The 24971-nt window shown below is 39.2% G+C and overlaps 1 protein-coding gene across 1 annotated transcript in view; it reads left to right on the top strand.

Moving 5' to 3' along the window:
- The window catches only part of TOP1 (DNA topoisomerase I), a 91783-nt gene that overhangs the window by 46781 nt on the left and 20031 nt on the right, over positions 1 to 24971 (top strand). The window contains exons 6-13 of the mRNA XM_032420105.1: positions 2559 to 2654; positions 3648 to 3723; positions 7358 to 7470; positions 14101 to 14216; positions 18210 to 18331; positions 19231 to 19353; positions 21206 to 21393; positions 21661 to 21805. Of these exons, the coding sequence (XP_032275996.1) occupies positions 2559 to 2654; positions 3648 to 3723; positions 7358 to 7470; positions 14101 to 14216; positions 18210 to 18331; positions 19231 to 19353; positions 21206 to 21393; positions 21661 to 21805 (979 nt within the window). The remainder of the gene's footprint in view (positions 1 to 2558; positions 2655 to 3647; positions 3724 to 7357; positions 7471 to 14100; positions 14217 to 18209; positions 18332 to 19230; positions 19354 to 21205; positions 21394 to 21660; positions 21806 to 24971) is intronic.

Below are 24971 nucleotides of genomic sequence, written 5' to 3'. Positions count from 1 at the left end.
ACTCTGAATTCCTCCTTAGTAATACAGTAGTCTTCCCCCCATTTGCGCCCCCCCCCCAACTTAATCCACAGTTTTGCTTTCTGTGGTTTCATTTAGCCGTGGTCAACCACGGTCAGGAAGTAGGTGATACTCCTGACGTTGTCAGAAGGTCAGTAGTAGCCTAATGCTCTGCCACAGCGCCTGTGTCATTCACCTCACTTCATCTCATCACGTAGGCATTCATCACACACCACAAGAAGGGTGAGGACAGCACAATAAGGTATTTTGAGTGAGAAAGAGACCATGTTCTCATAAATTTTACTACAGTGTATTATAATTGCTCTGTTTTTATTACTATTAATCTCTTGCTGTGCCTGATTTATACATTAAACTTTACCATAAGTATGTATGTATAGGAGTAATTGTGGTGTACGTACAGGGTTCAGTACTTCCCATAGTTTCAGGCATTCACTGGAGGTCTTGGAATATATGCCCTCTGGAAAAAGGTGGACTACTGTATTCTGAGGCTCATCTATAGCTATAGAAGCTTAGTTGGTCTACATTTTAAGGATAAGTGTAGAGTTGAGTAGAAATGCATTATCTCTTTTCAAGAAGAGGAAAATGCATACAATCTAGAGGTCAGTTTTTCTGTACTATTTTTGCCATTTTGATTGTTTTCCTCATCTGCCTCAGCTCCCTAAAAAAACCCTCCAGTTTCAAAAAATAAGTTTATGATCATATATTCTCACTTGCTGCATTGAATGACAGAATGGATTGCCTAGGAGTTGTTGGAACGGTTTGCATATTGACTAGAACAAAGTGTTGGGGAGTTTTGCTTCCTTGAAACTCTGAACTTTCAGTTTCATTTGGGAACATTTTTGAAAATTCTGCCATGTTCTCTGAGTCCCTTGACTAGGAGAAGTAGGTGCCCTCTTCAGGCATATTTTGTAACTGTTATAGGAATGTGGAATAATAATTCAAGAAGCATTAGAGCTGAAAACTACCCTAGGTGTTCTGATTTCTTAGATAAAGTGAGTACTGGGTGGCTATTTCCTGCCAAGAGACCACCTAGGACTTTTATAAACTAACACTAAGGTATAAATAGACTCTCTGGACTTGGTGTGTAGTCCAGGATTCAGTTTCAGACTTTCCGTGTTAGAAGATTAGGAACACAGTCTTCTAGGCAGGTCTCTATATTCACCTTGCTGGGCTTCTTGCTAGCTTACATGTTTGTCTTTGTAGACAATCCAAATGCTTTCCTGGGTGGAACACAGTTTTCTGATAAATTGTTTCAGAAGTTCTTCCTTCAGCCCTAGTAACCCTTCCCACATGTTGTTAACTTCACCCATGACAGTACTAGGATCTAGCATTTACTTAACTAGTTGGGTCAGTGGCAATGTTTTTTCCTTTTGGTGCAAAGCGTTTGGAGATACTGGACTCTTGATGCTATGTTAGTGATTTCCATGGTGAGGGGAAGCAGATATAGAGATTGGCATTTGAGGAATGTGCAGAAATAAGGAAGAAAAGCTAATCTCTCTAAACATTCAGATTCTGTGTCAAGCAAAGGGATCCAGTATGCTTGGAGAGTTTGGGGTGTGGTAGCATTGAAACCCCACGAATATCTTGACTGTCCTTGGCAGCTGAATCTGGATGCTTATCCCTTGGACCCTTTAGAGATGGATGATTTCATGTTGGGAGGCATTCTCTGTACTGAGTTACTTAGCTTAGCTTCATAGGTGCTTCTGGCCATGAACAGTGAGGTTCTGCCTAGATGTGTCAGGCCAGGGAACATCCCAAGGCTGTGGTGATTGCTGGTCCCGTGGGTTCCCCCCCCATTTGTTCCTTCCTCTTTCTGGTTCAAAACAGTTGTCTAACAGAATCATCTTTTTATATATTCAGAAGGCAAAAAGTCTTAAAAATAGGGCAAGGCACTCTTCTGTGTATAACCTAAGTAAACCAAGGGAGGAAGTTGAACAATGACTGGATTTGGTTTGGAATGGCTTCAGTTTGTTCATGGCCTCTTCTCTCATTTAGCACATTCCCTTCTTTTGTTGTAATGTCAGCTTAGTTATTTTCCCGTGTAACTAAGGTTAGTTTCCATTAGAATTTTAAGGTTCTTGGGAAATATATTTTTATTCCCTTCCTTGTAAAATTATATTTAGCTTTTGGGGTACTAGAATAATCAGTTTGGATCATTCGAGGATTTAGATATATAGTAGATCTATCTCTCCTGCAAGGTGAGGGAACAATTAAGTTTGTTCCTGTTGTGGTTTCGGTCATGCTGGCAAAGGCAGCTAAGATGCAGTAGAAAAGAATACTGACTTAGATTAAGGAATCCTGATCCCCGATCTTGATATTGCCTGTTCATCTGTAAAGTGAGGACAGTACTATCTACTTCACAGGGTTGTAGTGAGATACTAAGTGAAAGGAAGTGCTTACAGAAAACTTTTACAATAAGTACAAATGCATGTTGTTAATCCTTATCTTAGCTACTTCTCAGTGAGATGATTTATTCCTACTTTAGATTATTTAACATAATGTAGACATTCCCAAACTCATTAGTTTTTTTCCCTCTTCAGTCCACCACGAATTAAAGATGAACCTGAAGATGATGGCTATTTTGCTCCTCCTAAAGAGGATATAAAGCCGTTAAAGAGGCCTCGAGAAGAGGATGAGTGAGTATTTTTTATTTGATTTTTGAAAACAAAAAGGATTTGTTTAAAGAATAAATGGGATATAGGTCTCTCCACTACACAGAAAAACTGCATTAATTGACTTTAGTCATCTGGAATTTGTGATTAATGGACTGGGCAACTTATTTATCTTTGAATTATGAGATGCAGGGTTTGCTAAGCAAATAAGTGCTTAGTGTATCATAGGCTTAGCTGGAGAATATATATTTTTATTATTTTTTCATATTTAAAAGGTAATGCCTGTTTATTATAGGAATTTCCAGTAATACAGAATTCATAAAGAATATTTAAATTATTTAAGTTGCTTTTAATTTATCACCTACCACAGATAATTTTTCACTGTTAAAGCAATTTTTCCTAGGATCTGTGCCTGTCAGTGAATTCTAAGTGATGTTTCTGTATATAGAGATAATAAAATTGCTCTTAAAATAGTTATTTGAGGCTTATGTGTACCTCTTTCTGAGATTCCGTGAGGTTAAGTTCTATTCCTTATGTTCAGTCTTGTATAGCTTATTATGCTTCAGGAATCTACAGAGGATTTGTGGTAGAAAGTGGATGGGAAGGGAGGAGAGAACTACTTGGTGAACTCATTTGTACTCATTTAGAATGCATACAGTATTTCTTTCCTCCCCTTTCCAGCCAGATGTTACCTTGTGGTAGCCATTGTTGCGCTGGGCATTTGGTTCCCAGACTTTCATCTTCTAGTGGTGTCTGTTTCCAGATAGCCCTCCACTCCCCTTCTCTTCCAGGCCTGTGTGTAGTATAAATTGTTTGTTTTGTTCTGTGTAGGACTGTAACTGTTGGTCCTTGGTCAGGCCTTCTTTCTCCATTCCTGTTCTGACTGTAGAATGTCCAGCTAAGAATAGTCATACCTGCATTCGAAGCCTCCAAGAGGAGTTTGGAGGTCCTGATCCTGTTGGTGAGAACTACTGTGTCAAAGTTGTGTTAATTGCATATTCATGTTCCCCTTTGTAGTGCTGATTATAAACCTAAGAAAATTAAAACAGAAGATATCAAGAAAGAGAAGAAACGAAAACTGGAGGAAGAAGAGGTTAGTAAAGAGACTGTGGCCCTTGGAGGCTTGGGTTTGGAGTAGGGAGTTTTCCATAAACAACTTTTGAAGGCAGATGAGTTTTAGGGAATGTATCGGTCTGTGGTAGAGGAAACGCTGAGAAAAACTCGTAGATGTGTAGCGGTGGCCATGGCACTGTGAGTTTTAAGATCTCTCTTAGCCTTCCAGGGTGTCTACCCATAGCGCTGCTGCCAGCTGATGTTTTTGGAGAAACTGCACCATCTTCATACATGCAGAGGCAGTGTTAACAAGAACTTCCAGGCTTTCAACCTGGAAAAGTTTCCCCTAAGATTGTTTTTTAGCACTCTCATATTTAACAAAGCTTGCTCATCACTCACTTTGGGTAACTCTGTGTGTTTAAAGGCCTTTAATTGGGTGCCCCTTGGACATATGAAGAAAGCCAAGCTCTTTACCACAACTCCTCCCAGTCTGACCCCTGCATCTGGTACCTTCCTTCATCTTGTGCCTCTTCTCTAATTGAACTTGTTCCAGCCACACTGGCCTCCTTTGTTTCTTTTCCACACTGGATTCTTTTGTGCTTCAGAGCTTTATGTAGCACATACTGTTCCCTCTGTCTGGAACACACATGCTCTTCCTCCCTTCTTCTCCTGGCTTATCACCTTCCTTAAAATCTCAGCTCAACTCAAGTACTTATGGTTGTGGTAGATTTAAAAATACAATAATATGGTTCCTTTAGACACTTGGTATTTCTTGTACTAAAGAGTTGTTAGCAAGTAATTCAAGAGAAGGATGTCAGAAATTCACAGGAGTCTTAATCTTGCACTCTCCTAAGAGAAGGGGTTGAGTGAGTTCTTAGCTCTTACGCTGCATTTGTGGTTAGCCACGGTCATGGGCAAAATGGATTCACAAGTATTAAGTCAGTAGCTCGTCGAAGTATGAGCCGTAAAGATAGTGATAGGGAGCAGTGAGTTTTAAGAGTGTAATCTATTGTAGTAGTAATAAGAATGATGACAATTAAAATTAAATGTAATAGATGCTTACCGTGTGCCAAACACTATTAATGCTTTATATGAATCATTTCATTTAATCTTTACAACAGCCATTAAGAGGTAAACATTGCTACTATCTATTCTCTGCATTTTACAGATGCAGAAACTGAGGTATAGAGAGGCTGAGATCATTTGCCTGAAGTCACACAACTCCTAAGTAGTAAAGTCAGGATTTGATCCCATGCAGTCTGATTCCGGAACCAATGCACTAGCTACCATGTTATTCTGTCTCCTGTGTGACTTTGCTGATCCTTTAACTCCACAGGAAGGGAGAAGGGTCTTTAATGAAATCACATTAAGAATATTAAGGAAGGGGTGCCTGAGTGGCTCGGTCAGTTGAGTGTCTGCCTTCAGCTAGGGTCGTGATCCCAGGGTCCTGGGATCGAGCCCCATATCAGCCTACCTGCTCAGCGGGGAGCCTGCTTCTCCCTCTCCTCTGCTGTTCCCCCTGCTTGTGCTCTCTCACTCTGAAATAAATAAATAAAATCTTCAAAAAAATATATTAATGAGTAAGTGAGCCATAGATGATCAGGTCCTAGATTTAGAGAACTGGTTTTTCTGACAACTAGTCTGTTCTTGGCAGTTCAAGTTTATGAGCACCAACTCAAGGAGTTAAGGGTAAAATGTTGAGTGATTGTGGTAGTCACTCCACTTTTATGTAGATGATCAATACAGACCAGTAGGTAAAGAAGTGTGAAACTGTAGCTTTCCATGCTTTTCTATATTGCCTTTAGGCCTTCGTTGCGTTAATGGAAAATAATAACCTATCTCTGAGTTTGGAAGGAGTTAGTAATAACTATTTTAAACCATTTGGAAAAAAGAACACTTGACTTTTTCTTTTTTTATTGTTCTTTTCAGCAGCCCTCTCCCTGCAGGGGGAAAAAAAAATGCAGTCTGAAAGACTTAGAATTAATACACAGTCTTCTTAATGGCTGGGACCCCAGATGGCAGGAGCAGTCCTGAAACCTCACTCACTGGCTATGGTTTTTTTCATTTCTGGGAATTGTTCTGAAGTTTCTCAGTGACTGATTATCCCATTTTGAGGCTTGAAAACATACAATGTAGCCAGTAGTTTCCTGATGGAACCATCTGTATGCCTGTTCAGAAGCTGTTCAGAGAATGTCTTCACTGAAAAACATTTCCCTTTCCTGTGGTGTGTTTCAGGCAAAATAGTAAACATCATCTGAATTAATATGATCCTCTAGTACTTCTCCCCAAAATACTTATATATTGGTATTCTCCATTCCTATTTTAAAATATGTCTGGTATTGTAGTCTTTCCCTTCCTTCTACCCCAAAGATCATTTGCTTTAAAATCCTCAGTTTATCTTGATTGTTATCCTATCATATAGTCCTAGAATGTTTTATATTCCAGTCATTCCCATGAATCACACTATGATTTTTCTGGTAAACTTGGGCTCTCATCATGGTCAGTAGCAACTATATGACCTTGAACTATATGACCTTGAACAGGTGTTCAGAGTTTTCCTTAATTATAACTGGATATGTCAAATCAAACTGTCTATAAATTATAAAGGCCTTTCAAGCTCTGTCATTCTGTAATTGATTTTAGGATTACTCAAAACCACTTTTCATGGCTTATAAAACTTGTTGAATAAAAAATGATCTTGGATAGTTAGACAAAGGAAAATATTTTTTTTTTTTTTTAAGATTTTATTTATTTATTTGACACAGACACAGTGAGAGAGGGAACACAAGCAGGGTGAGTGGGAGAGGGAGAAGCAGGCTTCCCGCTGAGCAGGGAGCCCAGTGTGGGGTTCGATCCCAGGACCCTGGGATCATGACCTGAGCCGAAGGCAGACGCTTAACAACTGAGCCACCCAGGTGCCCCGGAAAATATTCTTTAAAAGAGTTTAGATCCTGTGGAGCAGGACCTCCACTTGTTGAATAGCACATTTTTGTCTGGATGTTTGTGTTTTGAGATTTATCTCCTGTGTTACTGAATTATATTTATTTATATTTGTGCCACAATGACAGCTCATGTGGGGTCATAGTTCAAAGAAGAGCCATTAAGAAATACTATCATAGGAATGGGGAATTATTTTAGGACCTCCTCAACACTTGTTTACTGCTTCCTGACTTTGTGTATGCAAGCAACAGTGATAGGAAGTATTCCCCCACAGCCCCTCTCAGATTCAATCAGGAATTTCCTTTCAAATTCTATATTATCTAAATACAGGGTCTCCTATTCCCATTATTTGATGGTGTTCGAAGAGGTTTAAAGATGAGTAGATTTAAAAACAAGTGAGGATAACACACTGGGATTACTTGTGTAGCAGTGCTTTCCCAAACATTCCTCTGAGTCTAAAAAATATATATAATTTCCCAGGCTCTTGCCATGCAGAATGAGTGTTTTTAACTACTTTCTCAGGTAACCATTTGTCAGGGAGTTTTGGGAAATACGGCCCTAGAGAAAAAGACCAGTAAATTTTCACTCATCTATCAAATTTGAGAGCATTAGATTTTAAGAACCTCTCCCGTTTTAATATTCTGTGATTCCAGTTTTTATTCCTAATGGCCCCTCAAAACTACTTCTTAAATGTGGTCAGTACTTAAGTGCTTTCTCACCATGTTTCTTTGTAGGACGGTAAATTGAAAAAACCCAAGAATAAAGAGAAAGATAAAGATAAAAAAGTTCCTGAGCCAGATAGCAAGAAAAAGAAGCCGAAGAAAGAAGAGGAGCAGAAGTGGAAATGGTAACATCGCAGCACTGGGTTACAATGTCAGCTCTCGGATTCCACAGCCTAATTAAGCAAGAGTGTTATTAAAATTTAATAGCCTGATCTTTAGAGGAGGAGGGAAGTACTTTAAAAAATCTCTCCAATAACAACATTCTGAAATAAGTTTTCCAGGTGCTAGTGAGAAGGCTAACTAGCTCTAAGCCCATTGGATCTAAAAACTAGGTCCCACCCTGTTGAACAGAATAAACTATGGAAGTGGACTCTGTGTGTGTGTAGGAATTTGGCATATGAAGAAAGTTGCATTTAAAATGGTAGGGAAAAGATGGATTATTTTATAAATCATGTTCAGGAAACTGCCTGTTTGTTTAAAAAAATAACCTCCACAAGGAAATCTGGATGAATATTTTAAAATTGTAGAATAATGAAGACCTTTTGAGGCAGGACATATGACCAGAGCCATAGGAAAATATTTACAAAGTTGATATATCAAAATTAAAATGTTGTATGGCAAACAAATTCATGCCATTAAAAAAAAGGGAAATTTTTGCACTACAAAGGGCTAAGATTCTTAATGTGAAAAAAGGTCTTTTAAAAATGAACAGTCTTAGAAAAGTGATCAGTAAACAAAATATGGGCAAAGAAAAATGCTAAGAAAATAATGAATAATAAATCTTTTTGTGTAATGTCTCTCAGATTAGGAAAACATTAATGAATATCAGGATATCTAGGGTTGTGACTGAGAAAACAGGTGTCCTCACTGGGAGTGAAGATTCAATCTTTATGGAGGAGAATAGCAATAGCAGGTTACTTTTGAGATGTGTGTGTTTAGGTGGGAAATTTTATTTTTTATTTAATGAATTTTGGTGTTTGGAATTTTGAAATTAAGTATTTTTAATACTGGTACTTCTTGAAACTTTGTATGATTTAAATTATACGTGATTTGTACTTGTGTTGAAAAGAGTCCAATGATCCAGAGGTGTATTGTTAGACTACTACAGCTTTGAGGTAACCACTATTCATAGTTTGGTATGTAGAGTTCCAGACCCATTTGTATGTAGTTACTCTGTGGCTCTTATAATTTAGAACAGTAATCTCCCCAGCACAGCATGCCTCAGGAAAAGGGAGAGATCAGTGACCAGGGAGGTGTCTGAGAGGAGCAGAGCTGCAATGGCAGAAATGCTCAACACAGCTATGTAATTGGTATTGTTGGTGTGAACACATATGGGGTTAAAATGAAAGTGTGGAAAAGGAAAATCACAGAGCAAAGGAATTCTGGGCCTTTCCAAAGTCAGAATCAGGAAACAAAAGGATACGTGTTTTTATTTTCTTCTCTCTTTTTTTTTTTCCATTGTTTTCTTTGGAACTAATCAAAGTTTTTCAGAGATAGAATATTCACCTTTAATAAAACAATTTTTTAGAGTTTTATTTATTTTTAGAGAGAGAGGAGGGAGAAAGAGAATCTGAAGCAGGCTCCCCACTGAGTGCAGAGCCTGACAGAAGGCTCCATCTCGTGACCCCGAGGTCATAGCCTGAGCTGAAATCAAGAGTCGGACGCTCAACCAACTGAGCCACCCAGGCACCCCTAAAACAATTTTTGAAGATAAAATGAAATGCCTTTTTTTTTTTTTTTTTTAGAGAGAGAGAATCTTAAGCAGGTTCCATGCCCAGCAAGGAGCCTGTCGTGGGGTTCCATCTCATGACCCTGAGATCATGACCTTGAGCCAAAAATCAAATGCTTAACTGACTGAGCCACGCAGGCACCCCAAAATAAAATGAAATGATTATGTAAATTAGGGGTTATTAGGAGTCCTGAGAATGGTGGGTTAGTAATTCATCAGTCTTTTATGTCTGTCAGGGTTCTATGGTGGGTGCTCAGTAAGTGTTTGTTGAATGAACAAAGATCATTTCCTTATCACTAGCTCCCTGCTGTCTTCCCCCTTCCTTTGTAGCCTTGGCTGTTGTTGGACCCTGAAGCAGATATACTCTTATCCTGGTCCAGCCTTGTGTGGAATTAGATACCCTGGAAGGGTCTAATAACCTAATTTTGCTTCTGTGGTTGAAATCCTTATCAGTGTTGCCACGTATTAATTCTGAGAGACCGTAACCTTTGATTTTTATTCTTATTTTGGTTTAAGTAGGATTGGTTAGTCTTTAACTGAAGATGATTGGTTTGGGGGTCAGCAGTCTTTTCTATAGCCTCCAATGCATGCTGTCCTCAAGTGTGATTGTTAAATTTTGTGCTTTCTTAAGCACGTTGCTTGATGGCACGCTCTAAGTTTTTATAAGTAGAGAACAAGAATGATGGACCTCTTGGCTGATAGCTTGCCCTTTCTTCCTGTCGTGGTAGGCTGCCTGCTATATTCTGAAGTCAGTGGTCCAGTTCTCAGTGACTTCCACTGACAGCCTAGTCAGGGAGTTAAGTGGCAGATATTCTCTTTTTTTTTTTTATTATTCCTCTTGCTCTCCCACTAAAAGAGACATAACTTAATCAGTTTGGCAAGGGTGCAGACCGTTTGCTTCCCCCCAAAGTCTGCAGATTGTTAATGTTGCCAAAAAGAAACCAGCAAAGCTTCGATCTTGAGACTCCTCTTTGGTAATTGTGGAGAAGGGAAAATGGTTCAGATCCCCTCCGGGTTTCTTTATTGTATCACATTTTCCCTATAGAAACAATGTTATAAGTGGTGTTGGTATGCTCAGGCTTGGGAAAACTTAATTAACCGGGATCCCCCTGTTTTTAAGGGTTACCCATTGTAGGTGTGTGGGGTTTCAGGTCTGCCTTGAGTTAAATACACTTGTGTCAGGCCTGACCTGTTGGAACAGAAGTCCCATGTTTATTCTTCACAAAAAGACCTAGAAACTGGGGAATTCGTTGCTGGTGTTAGGTGACTTTTAAATGGAGGTTTCAATCTCTTTTAGCAAAGGCAAAATGCTATAAGGAGTTGGGGTTATACCAGGACTCACAAATACAGTCAGTAATAGTGATAAGAAATTTATGGGATATGGATTGATACTCTTCTCAAACCAGAGAAACTGTCCTTGATTCTAGAGATTAGCTTCAGGAAAGCTATAGTATGTGAGCTTTATTTCTGAATTTTAAAAATTAAATATGCATTTTACAGTGTACTGTGAGGTGCTTGTTAACTGCAAAGGAACTTGATTTCAAACAGCTTATGGATGTTTACCTTCCTGTCTTAAACACGTTTCTAGCACTTTCCCACCTTCCCCTTTTCAAGCATATTTTACTGTCAAATTGATAACTGCCTTGAATTCATAAGCCTGCCATAGAGAAGTCATTTCGGTGTCTAAGTATGTGTTCTTCTTAATTTTGTTGGTGAGCCACTGATGCAGGCCTAGAAGGGCGACACTGCTGTTTTTATTGGTACAGTAATAGTTGTCGATACAATGATATCAGCCTCTTGAAGGATACTTTCTCTTTCGGTTTAAACTGAGGTTTAGTGTTGAGTGATTGAATCTCTTATTTTGCTTAAATGGTAAGTTACTGTGAGTCCTCAGGATGAACATGTTGGAATAGGAAGAATGATAAAAACAGCTTGGAGTCTTAATTAAAAAACCACTGGAGTTGATGAGAAGAATGGAACCAAGGGAAAACAGGGTGCTCTGCATCTGCTCAGTTACTCTGTGACTGTTTTATGTAGGCTTCTTGTAGTACATACGTGCCTGCACACATCGTACATACATACATACATACATACACGTGAATTTTCTCTGATTTGGAGAGTAATAGATTCTGGGATTCGGATGGGTACCTGCATCCAGGCCTTTCTGTGCCAGTGTCTAGTTGGGAGATCCTGCCAGTTTCATATGGAGAGTGGTAGGTTGGTTACTGAGGATAATGCTCCTTCTAGGTTTAGGATTTTGTTAAATCTTGACTTGGAGGGTTTTTTTTTTTAATTATTTTTAATTGTTGTAAAACATAATAACATAAAATTTACTATATTAACCATCTTTAAGCGTGCAATTAAGTGTATTAAGTGCATTTGCATTGTTGTGTAACCCTTACCACTACCATCCATCTCCAGACCTCTCTTCATCTTACAAAACAAACTGTTAAACAGCAACTCTCCCTCATTCCCCCTTTCCCCTGGACCCTGGTAACTACCCTTCTGCGTTTTGTCTCTATGAATTTGATTACTTTACATACCTCATGTAAGTGGAAATATGCAATATGTGGCCTTCTGTGACTGGCTTATTTCACTTAAGAAAATGTCCTACAGGTTCATTCATGTTGTGGCATGTGTCAGAATTTCCTCCTTTTCTAAGGCTGAATAATATTTCATTGTATGGAGAGACCACATTTTGTTTATCCATTCATCTGTTGATGGATACTTAGGTTGTTTCAACCTTTTAGCAATTGTGAAGAGTGCTGCTGTGAACATTGGAGAACAGGTATTTGTTTAATACCTGCTTTCAGTTGTTTTGGTTATATTCCTAGGAGTGAAATTGCTGGATCATGTGGTACTTCTGTGTTGCATTTTCAAGCAATTGTTCACTGTACTGATTTCCACAGTGGCTGCACAGTTTACATTCTCACCAACGGTGCATAAGGGTTCTAATTCTCCACATGGTTGTCAACACTTGTTATTTCCTGGTTTGTTTTTGCTTTTATAATAGTCATCCTAATAGGTGTGAGCAGTATCTCATAGCTTTGACTTTATATTTCTTAATGATTGGTGATGTTGAACATTTTTTTCAGATGCTAACTGGCCACTTGTGTATCTTTGGAGAAATGTGTATTTGAGTCCTTCGCTGGTTTTTAAAATTGGGTTGGTTGGTCTTTTGTGGTTGAGTTGTAGTTCTTTATTTTAGATGTTAGTCCTTTATCAGATATATGCTTTGCAAATCTTTTCTCTCATTCGTGGGTTGCCTCATCACTCTTGTGTCCTTTGATGTACAATTTTTAACTTTGTAGTCCAGTTGATCTTTTTCTTTTGTTTCCTGTGCTTTGGGTGTCTTATCTAAGAAATCATGGCTAAATGCAAAGTCATGAAGCTTTTGCCCTGTCTTTTCTTTTAAGAGTTTTATAGTTTTAGCCTTTATGTTTGGGTCTCTGATCCATTTTGAGTTTATTTTTCTATATAGTATAAGGTAAGGGCCCATCTTCATTCTTCTGCATGTGAATATCTAGTTTTCCCAACACCATTTGTTGAAGAGATTCCTTGCTCCATTGAATGGTCTTGGCGCCCTTGTCAAAAATCATTTGACCATCTATGTTGACTTTGGTTTTATAGCGATGCTCTTATTATAGCAGTCTGATATGTATAATTTTTATTTAATGTTTCTGAACTTTGTTTAAAATGTTGGAGTTAGAAAAATATTGGAGTTAGAAGATGATAGGAAGTAATAGAATATGCATAGTTAGGCTTTAGAAGGATTCTGTAGAACTTTATGACTTTTAAAGTAGAAATAGTGAAGATTAAAATCTGTGAAGTTTTAAAATATTCCGTCTGTAAGACAACTGACGGACTCAAAAAAGCAAAATGGTGGCGATGGTGAGAAGGTCTAATTCCAGAAAAAGAAAGACGTATCAGCCAATGGCAGTGCATGATCCTTAATTGGATCCTGGCCTATAAAACATATTTTGAATATAATTGGGAAGTTTTTAGTATGGTCTAGGTATTAGAGTACTAATTTTATTAGATGTGATAGTATTGTAGTTATGTGACCGAATATCCTTATTTTTATAGAGATATTTCCTGAACTGTTTAGAGGTGAGGTATCATATCTGCAGGGTGCATTGCTGAAATGGTTCAGCAAAAGATAGGAAACTTAGCGTAATAATAATAGTTGTTGAATGTAAGTGATGGGTATATGGTGTTCCTTTTATTTGTCTTTGTTTTTCTGTATGTCTAATTTTTAAAGTAAAAACGTTTTTTTGTTGTTGTTTTTTAAATTTTATTTTATTATGTTAGTCACCATACAATACATCACCAGTTTTCGATGCAGTGGTCCACGATCCATTGTTTTCTGTACAACACCCAGTGCTCCATGCAGCACCTGCCCTCCTTAATACCCATCACCGGGCTAACCGATCCCCCCACCCAAAGTAAAAAGGTTTTTTAAAAGCTGTTTCCACTAAACTTTACAGTCACTTATCAGGGTCTGCTATTAGATAGCTCTAGCTAACCCATAAGTACCTTAAAATCAGTATACCCCAACCAAACTATTATTTCCCAGTCTTCTGTTGTATTATGTACTTTCTTGTAGGGTTGTTTTCCCCTCTACCTTCACCTGCCATCTCCATTCCCAGGAGGCCTTTTTCTGTGTATCAACAGCTAAGTAATACCTCTGCCTTGTATACCATGGCAGTAAAACAACTGTTTTCCATTTCCATATCCCCCAGTTGTTGCCAAGCTCCTTGAGTGGGGATCCCTTGTATCCAGTCTTAGAACTGAACTGTTCAACTGTATTTTCCTGTGTTCACCTGAGTATTCTATTCTATTTGTTATGAGTGTTGGCTTTTTCAAAGTGAAGAATAATGGCTATTTTGATCCAGGCTTTGAATGTGGGGCCCAGAGTTATTCTAGAGCACCAGTCAATTGAGCAGATTAATTATTTGGGCACTTACTAGGTGCTAATTTCTGTATTAGGTGATCACTAAATGAGGTTATACTTTGTCTTTTAAAGGTGGGAAGAAGAGCGCTATCCTGAAGGCATCAAGTGGAAATTCCTAGAACATAAAGGCCCTGTATTTGCTCCACCATATGAGCCTCTTCCAGAGAGTGTCAAGTTTTACTATGATGGTGAGTTGTTCCAAGGCTGTCTAATTCTTGGCCAAGAAAAGAGTCTGCTTCTATTTAGGAATAGAAAATGAGGAAGGATCTTGTGCTATATAATCCTTTTTGTTTATTTCATTTTGTTTTGTCCTTGTGTGGTTTGGGGGAAGGGTCATCAGGTGTTTACTTAACTCTTAAAGGCCCATTTGGTGATGAAGAAGTGCCTTGAGAAGGAGGCTGTTAATGTCTTAACTACATGGTCCCAAAAATGTCCATCTACGTAGGTCACAGCATTGGTCCCCAAGTTAAATGTTTTTATCTGAACTTCATTTCTGAGGAGCTACTCTTTGTAAGATTTATTAGAAAAGCCTTACTTAAATGGTAGTATTTTACTTTAGCGATACAGTGTAAGCTGACAAGCTGTTCATGATGAGAAATAGTACTAGTATTTGGTTGAAGATTAATTAGCCATCAACCTCTAGGTAGGGCTGGTAAGTGTCTATCACTAAGTATATATTGTAGCACAACACTATACCTGTATGTGCAGTCAGATTTTAGGAGCTGCTGTGAAGAAGTGCCCTGCCTGGTTCTCTTAGAACACTCAGAATTGTCCATTAACTACCATTGGTATTTCTGTCCTTGAGTAGAAGAATTTAAGAGTCTGTCTTTGACACTCTTCCTGTTTGCAGTGTAGCACTATGCAGATGGGAACGCTCAGATGACCTCCCTCATTCCAAGAGTTCTACCCAGAAAGGGCTAGAGCATTTTCCCTCAAACCCTGTGTGCTTAAGATACACTGGGTAGATCTGGGCTCATTTAATAGAGGTAGAATAATAGTATTGGGTGCTTTTAAACCAAGTGGTCTGCTCACCAAACTTTGAGAAATACTGGGCAGGAAAACTGCTGAAAGGCATCAGTGGTGAGTTCTGGTGCATCTCTTTGTCCACCAGCAGTGACCTTAGGGCCACAGATACTTATAGATAAAGGGTAATAGTTTATACTGAAAGGCTGGGTCTTGCAAATGGACATGTTAAACTTGGCCAGCCGGAATTCATTTTTTAAAACACTGTTTATTCAGTGTACCTGTGTTAAACATCAAGACCCAGCAGTGGACAATACCCTGATTGCATGCATGTCCTCAATGACAAATGCTTGCATCAGATAAACATTCTGACTAGTGTTGACCAGAGCACACATAGTTGGTCATTCCTGGAGATGCTCAGATATGACTCCAAAGCCAAACTCCAATGAGGAAAAAGAGCCTAGAACCTTGAAGAAGACAATCCTGGAAGTCCATGTATTCTGTAGCTCAAGTCTGGGCTTACCAAGAGCTTTAGAAAGCTCAACTAGGAAAGCCCCACTTTGAGGTTCAAAATGATTTAAAGGAAAGCTAGGTTCTCTAGTCTCTGGGTTCTCTCTCTCTCTCATTTATTTATTTATTTATTTTTAAAGATTTTTATTTTACAGTGAGAGAGAGGAGGGGGAGGGGCAAAAGGAGAGTGGGAGAGAGAGTCCCTAGCAAACTCCACACTGAGCGCAGAGCCTGACACAAGGCTCAAATCTCATGACTCTGAGACCACGACCTGGGCGGAAACCAAGAGTTGGACACTAACCAGCTGAGCCACCCAGGCGCCCCTGGGTTTCTCTTTTCAAGATGAGAAGCCAAGGCCTGAGCCAGGCATCACTGGTCACTATGGTCCCTTCCTCCATTCTTACCCAGTCCTCCATTATAGGAATTCCAGCTGTATCATTTTCTCAGTTGTTTCTTGCTGGGATTTCTTCCCTTTGATTGTGTAAACTCCCACTCTGTAGTAAGTCAGGATGTTGTATTTGAAGTCCAAATTGATACTGTAAGTCCTGCCTACTCTCTAGGGAAGAGAGTTCTCCAGAGTCCTTTGGACCTGCCAGGGAGGTGGGGCACAGGCTGGCTGAAGCAGTGACTTGCCTCTGCTGAGAACCTCCCCTTTTCAGCTCTGACTCAGCAGTTTGTTCTTCCTGGAGCTCAGCCTTTTCCACAAAGTGCTCCTATTGCCAGGAACCTTCAAGTCATCCTCCCACCACTCTACTGCTGGGGGAGCTGTCATTTCCTCTTTTTATGGCTCATCTAAAACAGGAGGCATCAAAATTGCTTCCTCTATTGGTACAGAATTCAGTAAAATTGACCAAAGAGTCTCCATTTTTTTGTTTTTCAAATATTTTTTGATACCAGTTTATGCCAAACAGACCCAAGAACAGTTAAATTCTTTCTTGCCTTTTATTTCATTCATTTTTAATGACTTAAATGTTTTCCTTTATATTAGAAGCATGTTACAACTTTACTGGCAACTCTAGTTCAGACCTGAGTTGGGGAGATCCAAAGAAGTACAGGAAACCCTTGAAAGCTAATAACCCTATCCTCCCCAAAGTGTCTTCTTGCAAAGGCAGTTAAGGGGGGGGGTTGAAAGGGGAAAGTGGCGCCACCTGTTGGCCATTTGAGTTATGGATTTCAAGCGGGTTCTTCCTGTCTACCCTGGCAATTTCAGTTTTGTGCCACAATTCCCTTCATCCCTGCAATTAGGGATGATAACTTCCAACCATCATGAAATGAGATGTCTTCTGAGTTTTGAAATGAATGGGTTTCTGGTTAAGTTTTAGTTTTCTATAATGAAAGTGAAAATCCTTGGTGAATTACTAGTACCTGTGTAACAGTAAGGCAGTGGAATGGTGTTTAACCTCATTTTAGGTATATTCAAATTATTATGCCATGGATTAGTTCCAGATGGTGTTGTAAAGTTGGATAGTCAAGAAAAAGTGGAAATTGGCCCTAAGAGTACTGTTAAAAATACTCTATTTGAAAAGTAGATTAAACTCCCAAGTACTTCCCTTTATTACTAATTAGGTATACACAAAACCCCTAGGCCTCATTCAGATTTACTTTACAAGTTAGCAGTTTTCATTGTGTAACATCAGGATTCCTTTAGAACAGCTTTTACTAACATGTCCACACTACCAAGAACCCCAGTCATCCCTTGTGCTCTGGAAGTCTTATTTCCTTGAAAGAGGCAACCTCAAAGTGCCTGTGTTCCGGAACAGTCATCTCAAACTCTACTATGCACACGTGCCAGCTGAAGGTCTCTTAAAATGCACTTGCTGAACCTGTAGATCTGGGGTGGGGCCTGAGATTCTGCATATTTTTTTTTTTTTAAGATTGATTGATTGATTTGAGAGATTGAGAGCATGGGTGGTGAGAGGCAGCAGCAGAGTCTTAAGCAGACTTCCCACTGAACATGGAGCCCAAGGCAGGGCCCGATCTCAAGACCCTGAGATCACGACCTGAGCCGAAACCGAGAGTCAGATGCCCAGTCGACTGCGCCACTCAGGTGCCCCAGAGATTCTGCATTTCTAACAGAACTCCCACGTGATGCCAATGCTGCTGGTCTGTGAACCACACTTTGAGTACAAAAGTTCTAGAGGAAGGTCTTATTTAGATTTTTCATGTGGGATATCTGGGCTTGCCTGCTATGGATATATATTATTTTATTCATATTCCACCCACCTAACTTTAAAGAAGAAAGATGCCTATTTCTTTTCCCCACAATTCCTTTCTTCCACTCCCTGCCCTATCCCTTCCTCCCCTTCTTGAACAGAGGCTGCTTAGCTTAGCAGTGGCAGGAGTCCCTCTGAGGATTTGATTTTTAAAAACCATTGAAGAGGTGTAAAGGACCCTGCTTGCTGAAAGGAAAAGGAAGAGTGGCTGGGCCTCCCCCAGCTCATCCCTGTCCTGAGCAGGCACCTGGGAACAGTTTACTGGCATAGTCTCCAGAGAATGACCCAGGTAAATATCTGCTAAAGAGAAGGAGAATTTATACAACTAGATATAAATCACTGTATTGTCTTTGTTGTTGTTGTTACCATGTGTCATCAGACCTTTGTATACCTTGGGAAGGTAAACCATCCGTTAGAAGACTTCTCCAGAGCTTAGTATTTATACTCAAAACATGAATTATACACCTCAATTTTTGGAACCGCTTTTTCCTCTAGGTAAAGTCATGAAGCTGAGCCCCAAAGCAGAAGAAGTAGCTACCTTCTTTGCAAAAATGCTCGACCATGAATATACTACTAAGGAAATATTTAGGAAAAATTTCTTTAAAGACTGGAGAAAGGTATTGTAGCCCATGTATTAATATCCTAGCACCTTGCAGAAATATTAATCAAGGACTAAATTAATAAACTGTAACTTTACAAAAAATTCTGTGGTGTAAAATTTGAGCTTTATGAATTTTTAAAAGTTTTTCTTTTTTCTCTATTCACTATATTATATAGGGTTTCTTTCCAACAATACTTATATTTCTTTCCTCTCACACTCTCATATGGTTGCAGGAGGGAGTTTATTAGGCCACACAAAAAAACCTCAGCTTTAGCTAAGCAGAGGAAAGTTTCTCTCTGCAGGACTGCCTGTTCTCTATCTGCTATTGCAAAGAGAGATGTTAATGTGATGTTCCATTCTGATTCTGTCTTACTTGCTTTTGGTACTTTTCTGCTCTTGAAATCACATTTCCTACATCTGTCTAGGTGATTTTAAACAATCTCATTCTCAATTTGGATTATGTGGACAGAGGCTGAGCTGAAGCTTACTTTCTGAATAGCTCTGGAAATAACATTTAATAAGTGAGTAGAGCAGGGATAATGTTTCTAAGAGAGAATGAGTATGGAAATATTTCTCTCATTACTAAAGCAAATGATATATATTCATGTTTCTCCAACTGTGGGATACATATGCTTGCGGATGTGGCAGGGTGTAAGGAGCCCAAGAAATTACATAAGAGTTCCATAACCTTTTTCAAGGAAAAATCATGTAAAGCATTTTTCTATTAAATATCTTATAATAGAACAAAGTAATAAAGTTATGTTTCTTTTTTTTCAAAACTCATGAATTTAGACTACCTCTCTAGACACCTTTAGTTGAAAAAAATGGTGCTTTGCTGTAATCACAAAGAAACCTATGGGGTAAATAGTGTATTTACCTTCTTCTGTTCCCCCCGCCTTTTTTTTTTTTGACTAGGAGATGACTAATGAAGAGAAGAATATTATCACCAACCTAAGCAAATGTGATTTTACCCAGATGAGCCAGTATTTCAAAGCGCAGTCAGAAGCTCGGAAACAGATGAGCAAGGAAGAGAAACTGGTACTACGGAATTTCATAAACCTCTGGAGAACTTTGGAATAGTGTTTAGTTCATCTAATTTTCTTGGTTCTTAAAATACAGATTTGACTTTAGTAATTTCACATGGCTCTATACTAAAGATTTAGGATTCTTGGCCTAGTAAAGTTTAAATTTTCTTAAGGGTTTTACATAGACTGAATATTGTGAATAATAAGCACTTTATTTAATGGCTCAATGTAAGAACCTGGTTCTCTTGTGACGTAAAATCCAGTCAGTAACTCCAGTAATAGAGTATTTGAGGATGGGCAGACCTGCACAGTGGCTCCTGGATTTTAGGGTTTTAAGACAGCTACAATAATACTGCCTCTGTATACCTCCTTGTTCTTGATCTATTTTACCCTGGAATCTAGCCATGCTCATCGATCTCCATCTCCACTCCAGAAGGATCTTTCCAGTATCCAGGGGGATGTCGTTTTCTTCTGGAGTACCCGTAGGCAAACTATAGGCTGCTTATTTTTATTAAAAAGTTTTATTGGAACACAATCACATCTACTTGTTTACATATCATCTATGGCTGCTTTCATGTGACAGTGGCAGAGTTGAGTAGTTCCAACAGAGACTGTAGTCCTCAAGCCTAAAATATTTTCTATTTAGAAAAGGTTTGCCAGCCCTTGATCTAGAGAAATCCAGGCTAGAGTTTGTCTTGTCTGTCTTTTTTTTTTTTCTCCAAGCTGGAGGTCCAGTAGTTACGAATTTTAAGGAATTTCAAAACTCTATAGTTTCAGTATTTTAAGGGACTTGCATGTTTATACAATTTAGGCCTTTGAATTTATTATGTAATTCATTGTTTGATGGTGCCTATTTTACCTGTAGTTTAAAAATTATGAGTTACTATAAGAATGATAATTGCGTCAGACTTTTCAGTCTCAGTTGAGTCTTCTCAATATTCCAAATTAGTGAAACCTGGTTTATTCTTTACTTCAGGGGTGTTTTAAAACTTAAAAACCACTTTGTTCTTGTAAATAGCGATCCAAAGATAGGGAGGTTTCACAAGTATCACCTTGTCAGAGCCCTGGCCAAGGACACCTCTTGCCAGCAAGTTCTGAATCTGTTCCCACCCACAAGGCAAGGGGACTTAGTTAAGTTGAATTTCTAAGTATAATATGAAGATAGAGTCAGCAGAGGGTAAGGAGGCTCCATGTTCCACTCCCACTCCTTTTTTGGAGCAAGGATTGCAAAGTATACAATGTATGTATCCATATACCTAGGACGGAATCTGTGACAGGTAGTGAGCTTGAAAAACCATCTGAAATGCTGTTCAACTAAATGTATCTGGAATCTACTAGAAAACATGGAGATGTTCTTTATGAGGCTCATCATAGACTCTTCCCCATCTGCCATTTTGACACTACTCAACAAAATGATGTTAATTTTTAAAGTTAAATTTAAAAATATCTAGGTAACATGTTCTCACACATAAATCCTTTAAGAAAATCAGTTTTGAATCTGTAGTTGGAGTCAGTCCTCAAAGGTAGATATTTTGGGGAATTTTATTGTACTTATAGTTTGACAACTCTATGAGAGGTTATCCCTATTTGCATTCCTCTCTTTTTAAAAAAGTTTTTTAACTTTTTTAAAAAGTCGTATTTATTTAAGTAATCTCTGCACCCAATGTGGGGCTCAAACTCATGACCCTGGGATGAAAAGTCGTATATGCTCTTCCAACTGAGCCAGCCAGGCACCCACATTTGCATTTATTTGTTAGCGATTTTTAGACTTTTCTGTACCTTGAGCTGTTCTTGAATAAGAGAGAAAATATGAATAGGGAACAGCAATTTGAGCCCATTTTGAGTACTTCCTTGCTGTGTTCCAGAAAATCAAAGAGGAGAATGAAAAATTACTGAAAGAATATGGCTTCTGTATTATGGATAACCACAGAGAGAGGATTGCCAACTTCAAGATAGAACCTCCTGGGCTTTTCCGTGGCCGTGGCAACCACCCCAAGATGGGCATGCTGAAGAGACGGATCATGCCTGAGGATATCATCATCAACTGTAGCAAGTGAGTGCAGTTCTTTGTTTGGGCCAGAAATCAAGGGGGCAGGGGGGTCCCTTTGTTCTTGGGAGTACTGTTGCTGGGATCTTTTCCCAGGCTACGCAGAACTGTTGGGAACAACATGGTATCTCCAAGTACTTTCCAATTACTGACTGGTGATGAGGAGGAAACATGGAAATACATGCTCAGCAGATTTATCCACTTTAGGTCATGAAAGGTGAAACTGTCCCTCGCTTCTCATTTCACTGCCCTCCTGCTTTGTTATTTCCACAGAGATGCCAAGGTTCCTTCTCCTCCTACAGGACACAAATGGAAAGAGGTCCGGCATGATAACAAGGTTACTTGGCTGGTCTCCTGGACAGAGAATATCCAAGGTTCCATTAAATACATCATGCTGAACCCCAGTTCACGAATCAAGGTAAGGGGTAGCTAAGAGCTATACCGGTTAGTGGGGCTGATCTCTTTTGTTGAAATGTAGTGTTCTTGGTCTCTAGAATCACTGTGACAAATGACAAACTCTCCACAAAATAAGGCAAATATCTTCATGCTTAGCATTATTTGGTGACCTTCCTAAGAAATACCCATTTTCTGCATCACATTATAATCTGATTCATTTATTAATTCACAAATATTTACTGAAATTCCAGTATGTGCCTGGCACAGTGTGTATGCATGATGTTAGGAATTGTGTTGGTAAACAAAACAGATGCAGTCCCTTCCTTCATGGTGCTTACTGTCTGGTGGTTGGAATGTGATAAAGAATACAATAAATGTGGGGCACCTGGGTGGCACAGTCAGTTGAGTGTCCAACTCTTGGTTTCGGCTTGGTTCATGGTCTTGGGGTCCTGGGATCAAGCACCGTGTCCAGCTCTGCGCTCAGTGCGGAATCTGCTTGGGATCTCCCCCCCATTTTTTTTTTTTTTTTTAAAGATTTTATTTATTTGAGAGAGAAAGAATGAGACAGAGCATGGGGGGGGGGGTCAGAAGGAGAAGCAGACTCCCGATGCAGGAGGACTCGATCCCAGGACTCCAGGATCATGACCTGAGCCGAAGGCAGCCGCTTAACCGACAGAGCCATCCAGGCGCCCTTTTTTTTTTTTTTTAAGAATGCAATAAATGTAAATTTACTTCTATAGCTTTCTTCCTCACCTTTCTTGGCCCTGAGGAAAGGAACATGATTGCTCTGAATCCAGAAAGTCGTAAAATCTAGAGTCTTACATACTTCTGGCTTCCTAGGGTTTATATGGGTAGGTTCTACCAGGAGGACTAAATGGGATGATGTATGTGAAAGCACATTGTAAACTGTTGTATACCCATGTGTTGTTATTTGTTAATCCTATTACTGAAAGGGGAAAGCTGTCTTGGAAGGGCAGTCAAGTTCTTAGTAGCCTGCTAGGCATAGCCTGCTTGGGAGAGTCCCATGAACTTCCTACCTCAGATGTACTATGGAAATGTGCATAGCAACCTAAAAGAGAAATGAGCTCGAAAGAAAACAGCAAAGGAATTAGTTCTTTGTAGACTATGACTGTTAACATGCAGGGGACTGGGACTTAAAGACCTTAATCTTGGTTTCTAGGTTTTTAAACATCTGTTAAGACATGAAAGCTGCACCTCAAAAGGCTGTGTCTTGTCGACACTAACTACACACCCTCTTAACTTAGAGTTTGTTGTTCTAATATGAAAAAGACCATCTCTATATTTTCTGTCATTCAGTTAGAAATGTCACTTTTTCGGGGCGCCTGGGTGGCTCAGTCGTTAAGCGTCTGCCTTAGGCTCAGGTCATGATCCCAGGGTCCAGGATCAAACCCCACGTCAGGCTCTCTGCTCAGCGGGAAGCCTGCTTCTCCCTCTCCCACTCCCCCTGCTTGTGTTCCCTCTCTCGCTGTCTCTTTCTCTCTCTATCAAATAAATAAATAAAATCTTAAAAAAAAAATCACTTTTTCTAGTTTAAGTATAGAATCAGAAAGAAAACCCTTATGAGCAGAAGTCATCTAAAGAAACATTCTTTTTCAGAAATAAACAAAGGTGGATGAATAATGGTTTTAGTTCTCAAAGAACTCCTAGGCTAGTGGGCCAATTGGGTAAGAATTCAACTGTATTAGAAGAAAGGTAAGCATTAAGTGTTTTTAGATAAATACAGCAGTTATTCCCAGCACTTACAGATCAGGAATAAATTTATGAAGGAAATTAGATTACATTTAGGTCTTAGAGAGGTATTCCAAACAGCACTGTGTCATGGGCTGAGAGGGAGAAGTGTAAAAAGGAGTAACAAAAAGAATTAGTAAATGGTGATGTTTGCACAACATTGTGAATGTGCTATAAATGTCACTAATGGTAAATTTTACATGTATTTTACACACAAAAAAAACAAAATAATGGATATTAGGTTACTTAGAAGTGTTTTCACATATGTTGACATTCAGTTATCTTAGCAACCATACCAGATGTACTAATACCACTGTTTTATTAGATAAATTTGGTCTCTGGGAAGCCAGAAAACTTGCCTACAATCCAATAGTTAGTAACTCTGACTTAGATCTTTAGCCTCCTGTTGCTTTTGTGTTATACCCTACTGCTAAATTGTGGCCAGCCTTAAGCGTCTTGCTAAAAAGACTGGCCCATATTCTGCATCTGGGCTTTGAACAGAGGAGTGTCTTGAACATAACCCCACTTCTGCAAGATTCACAGGCTTTATATGCAGTCATACCAGTAAACATAAACTCTTGTAAATGATGCAAAGGGAAAAGTGCAGGGTACCATTTGAGAGTATACCAGGGCATCTGATTTGGCCTTGGGTTCAGGGAAGGCCTTTCTGAGGAAATAACATTTAAGATAAGACTTACAAGATGAATAGGATTTATCCATGGAAAAGAGAGGGGAATGGGTGTTCCAAAGAAGATAACCTTTTGAAATCCCTGAGGTGAGAAAGAGTTTGGTGGTCTTGACTGAATGAAGGGCAGCCTAGTTGAGGTACAGTGAGCAAGAAAGGGGCATGAGGAAGAGTTTAGAGGGGGATGCAGCCCAGATCTTCAGATTCTTCCTAAAATTGTTTATATTATTCTAAATCCAATAGGAAGGTACTGGGTTCTAACAAGGGGAACAGTACCAGGTTTGTGTTTTAGAAACTTGACGTAACTCATCATTCTGAGTGCTAAATTCTGTGGAGATTGGATCGGACACACACCAGAAGTAGGGTTACCAATAGGATGTTGTTGTAATATTCCAGGCAATGAATGGTGATGGCTTGGACAACATGATGCCGGTGTGGGTGAAGAGAGGTGAACGGATTCCCAAATACATGTATACTGCATTCTCTTACACCTGGGATTCTAGCTGATTCTAGGAGAGCCTCCAAGGGTTGACCTCTTTGTTGTTGATAGGGCAGGTGGAGGACCTCCAGGGCTGAGAGTCACCAATTTATTCCTGATAATATCCAGATAACCCCCATATACTGTAGGGATTTGTGCAGGTTTCTGAATGATGGTTATGGTAGTGAACCTAGAAGTCACCCACACGTAGGCCCTGCCTAGAATTTTATACCCAAGACAGAGAATCTACTCAGCTGGGTTGGGATCCTAAGAGTC

Source organism: Phoca vitulina, unplaced genomic scaffold (genome assembly GCF_004348235.1).
Source record: "Phoca vitulina isolate PV1807 unplaced genomic scaffold, GSC_HSeal_1.0 scaffold22, whole genome shotgun sequence".
NCBI lineage: Eukaryota > Metazoa > Chordata > Mammalia > Carnivora > Phocidae > Phoca > Phoca vitulina.
The sequence above is the reverse complement of the archived record's forward strand: the minus strand, read 5'-3'. Positions and strand labels throughout refer to the sequence as shown.